Below are 4,493 nucleotides of genomic sequence, written 5' to 3'. Positions count from 1 at the left end.
TCTCCCATTCGGCCAAATGATGGGGTGTCATTAATTCCTTGGTTGCATCATTCAAAAAAAACAAAGCAAAAGCAAAAGAAAACGCCCCACCCAGCCCTTCAATCATTGGTCAAATTGGGTCTCTCATTAGAAAAGCTTTGCTTTGTCCAAAGCTTCAACGAACTTGGCTCAAAGATAATGCATTATTATTGAGGAGGTGATAATCTAGCCTCATTTTCAGGCACAAGGCGGCGGCCGAACTATCATCAAAAGAACAGGAACTGAACTGAGCAACACAATAAACAAGTAGACAAACAAAAAAAATAAATCTTGTTCACCAAACAGATGTATCTAGAAAGCGCAGCAATTACAGACAATTTTAATCATTGATGCAGATATACTAACTTTTGTCTACTGTGGCCGACATTTGTGCCCACATTCTTAACATCTGAGCCTATCGTAACGTGCCCAAGGGTTTCACCAATTAGCGGCAGTTTCTTTTACGTCCTGCAGGTGGTGGTGGTATTTCAATGGATCTGGAATCGGACAAAATGATAATCTGGTATATAAAACTACATCCTGATAAACGGAGTGGAAACCAGCCTTGGAGTTCACTAAGAAATGGATTTTTTGACTTTGACAAACACGAGTATCGAATGATGTCTCCACCACGATCACGCACCAGCGCCGCCTGTGTGATGGTTCCAATTGCAGCAGCGGTGAAGGTGAGCTCATTCGCCATGGAAGCTCTGCATCCTAATGATCCATCTATCCACGTGAGCTCACTCGAACTGACTCATTGATCAAATCGGTATCTGTGAACGCTACGCTACCAATTTTTAGTTCACCCTCTGTGATCTTGTGGGGATTGAGAATCAAGACGTCACCACTAGCGCAAGTTGAGTATTCAGTCGTGTCTCTGACCGAGTCGAAGTTCGAGGTCGACGGATTCAAAGGGCAAGTGGTATGGATTTCTCAACGAAGCCTCTGCTTGAGAGCGCAAGGAATAGGCACTTCGGTAACTCGAAGATGTTTCGCCGTAACATTGGGGAGAATCCGAATGCGCATGTCGATAATCGTATGACTGGTAATCGAAGGGGTGTCTCCTGTATTGTGATGCATACTGCACATCGTGCGATTCTGATCTCGTCGGCCAGTCGTTTGAGGCACAGTGGGAGGTCGAATTGGGAGGCTCGGTGTCCATGCTCGTGCCGCTTCGAAGCTGCAGGGGCTGGTTCGCCTGAGCCCTCTCCCGCCTATGAACATTCATGTGCCCACCCAGGGCCTGCGCGGTGCGGAACTCACGGTGGCAGAAACTGCAAGAGTAGGACCTCGGTGGCCACTGGCCGCTTGTGCTTGCATCCTCCGCGAACGCACGCACCTCCCACGAATCTGATTCGTAATTGTTTGCTGCATTTCTCCTGCTCCACGTGTTTCCTCCCCCTCCTCCTACTTGGGCGTACTGACTGGAGTTCGACGGCATCGTCCAGGACTCGTGCACATCTGGGTCATGCATCGCTCCCCATGATGAACCTCCTCTTAAATACTCTTGATCAGAAAGTAATAGCGTGCGAGTTCCCATCGCTCCTGCCAAGCCTCCCCTGAACGAAACCTTCTTCCAACTCTTTCTGATGATCACAACACAAAACTTTATCACAAAGAATACGTGCGAATCTGCTTAGTAGTGCCGCTTCGGTGAAGTAAATCTACGCCAGGAAAGCCCTCGCTGGTAATCAGGCACTTGTCTCTGAGAAGACAGAACAGTGCACCACCGACTAATGCCTCGAGAAATTGGAACAAGATTGTATTTTCAAACGGGGCTGCGATAGGTATATCTGAAGCAGGAGAAGCACTCTCCCTCCCAATTCCATCAATTACAATGAATTGTACGGGTGATCGAGCACAGAAGTATCCGCCGATACAGAGCACTCTAAATTCTATCTGCTCGTCCACAGCCTATCTGCAGACTCGATCAACTATTGTGAACTTATTAGAGCAGATATATCGGGTAGCTCAAGTGTACACCCGTTGTGCTTGAGAGGGAGGAGCCCGGTGCATGTGAAGTACAACATGACAAAAACGGACACATGAAGCTGAGTCAAGCTGAGTCATAGCATGCAGGTAGCGGACACCATCGACATGATCAAAGCGAACCGATAAGAGTGAAAATCCACGATACGCCTTGGCCTCAAAAACATAGATATCGACGACCACACCTCACCCCCCGAAACTACTAGACTACTACCTTCGGGTTAACAACATGACTAAGAGTGTTAAGCTTTTAAAGAACACACTGCTCCCACTGCCCCCACATTTCCAGGCGAAAACAAATAAATATTGAACAGTCACTTCAGTCACTTATTGGTTAGTTCAATCGTGCCCGCAGGATGAAGCAGAAGAAGAAGAAGCACAAACGGGGGGGGGGGGGTCTGTACGAATCTGGTCTAGTGGACCTAGACTAGGGTTGGGATTTACAGGGGGCTTTGGAGAGGCGGTTAAAAACTCTTCTTCTCGACTTGGGACCCAGGGCCTCGGGGCGTCCCAATCGAAACATGCAATTGAATTGAAGTAGCCCACGAAGATAGTGAAAGTGAGGATATTACGGAAGGAGGAGAGAAGACTCGAGAACTGGACTTGGTATGAAGTGAATAGTCACGAGAATATGTTGAAATGGACAAAAAAAAGTGACCCTCATGGGCCTCCACTTCAAAATGCGTCCAAGTGTTGGTGCTGTTGTCCGTCTTTCACCCCCATCATCCCGAGTGTGTCAGCCATCCACCCTTTTGTACAATTCTCATCGAACCACCATTCTCGAAAATAACTACGATCTTCTATCTCTCCGGTTGTGGTACGGCTCGCGGTTAACGCCTCGGTCAACCCGGAGTCAATCGCCACGGCCCTCGCCCTACAGTCATTCCAGTACCTCCAATAAATCTCGTTAGGAAAAGAACAAATGATAGCATCGGGTTTGGGCAGGAAATCACGCGGCATGTGGAATCGTCTGCTAGCACGGAGACGATCCAGGCCCCCTGGTGACATCACGAGCCGCAGAGAGCTCCACCTCTCTGGGTGCCAAAGTCGGAGCCACTGTCGCTGCCGGGTGGTTAGAACCTGGATTTGGTCAGAAGCTGCGGATTTCGCCGATCATAACTCAGGTCTTCTTCACCGGCCAGAACACAGCTCAGACGGCACCGATTCTCACACACCACCTCGTCGACGCAACTCCCGTCAACACACATACACACAACTATTTACATATATATATATATATATATATGCTCGTTTTCATGTCCTCAACTTGGTATACACACTTACACATACATATATACTTCTAATATATATATATATATATACATATATATAAATGTATGTGTGTGTGTGTGTGTAGATAGAGACAACCCAGTGCGTGAATAGACCCGTTTGTACCCAATAGACGAGAATATAGCAGGTGGGGAAATCTGCATGATTCTGCTTCGTCTTCTTCTTCTTCTTCTCCCTCGTCTTCCACCACAGTTTCGGTGACTATGGCAATGGCTGGTGTACGTTACACTAAGCTGGGCTGGGCTGGTCTAGTCTCAGCTCAGTCAGGGCAGCTAGGGAAACAGAAGTACTGGCTGACCCCATTCCATGTTGAATCAGAACTGCAGAAGCTGAGACCCTTTTCCTATTCCAGCCAATGCCATTTTTCTGTGTGTCTGTCCACTGTTCATGTGTAATAGTCATGTAAGTGTGAATGGAACTTTTGAAATCAGAGCCCCATGCTCCTGCCCACCACAGTCAGAGATGCCACATATCAGTTCAGTTAAGGCACAAATTATATGAAAAGAATTAGGGCTGGAATCACTGTTTTGTGTATTGTGAAGGAAATGCTCTTCAACAGATGATTTCTGTGAGGAAAATAACAAAAGTTCTATGTACACTAGCTGCCACAATGGTGTGCATTTTACTCATAGTTAGAGCTTGTACAAAAAGAATGGTTTGGCAACTTTTGCAAACACAATGGTTTTCATTATTTCAAGTACTTTTTCATGAGCTCAAATCATACCATGTGGTAATTGTGTACCACCAAGTGGAGATGCTTTGACAATGTCTACTTTTAAACAAGAAAAATTCCATGAAAAGGTCAATGACAGTTGGAGCTTTTGTGGATTATTTGGATGATGAATTATTTAAGTAGGTATTATGGAGGATTCTTCACTTTCACAAATATATGTATTCCATTTGATTAGAGCACTTATTTCATGTGAAAGGTGAATGTGCCACATGGGTATTGCAAGCTCATTGTTTTTTTTTATTTTTTTTTTGTTTTGATGGCATTCTTCAACTCATCCTGTAAGCATGTCACCATTGATGTGTGTATGTGAGAAAACACATAGAACATCTACACAGTCAGATATATATATATATATATATAGAATTATAATTATATGAAATGTATGCATTACTAAAACTTTTGATGAAAATTTCTTTGATATACCAAGAATGGGTTATGAGGAAAAATGGAAGGGAATGGT

At 45.2% G+C, this 4,493-nt stretch overlaps 1 protein-coding gene across 1 annotated transcript; it reads right to left on the bottom strand.

Annotated features, from left to right (window-relative positions):
- Positions 1–298: 298 nt before the first annotated feature.
- Positions 299–2,678, bottom strand: LOC112288333 (uncharacterized). The gene has a single exon (XM_024532433.3). It carries the CDS (start codon positions 1,559–1,561, stop codon positions 887–889), a length of 675 nt encoding a protein of 224 aa, XP_024388201.1. The 5' UTR covers positions 1,562–2,678; the 3' UTR covers positions 299–886.
- Between the last annotated feature and the right edge of the window lie 1,815 nt (positions 2,679–4,493).

Source organism: Physcomitrium patens, chromosome 11 (assembly GCF_059467195.1).
Source record: "Physcomitrium patens ecotype Gransden chromosome 11, ASM5946719v1, whole genome shotgun sequence".
Taxonomy (NCBI): Eukaryota; Viridiplantae; Streptophyta; class Bryopsida; order Funariales; family Funariaceae; genus Physcomitrium; species Physcomitrium patens.
Note: the sequence above shows the minus strand (reverse complement) of the source record. Positions and strands in the feature narration are given on the sequence as shown.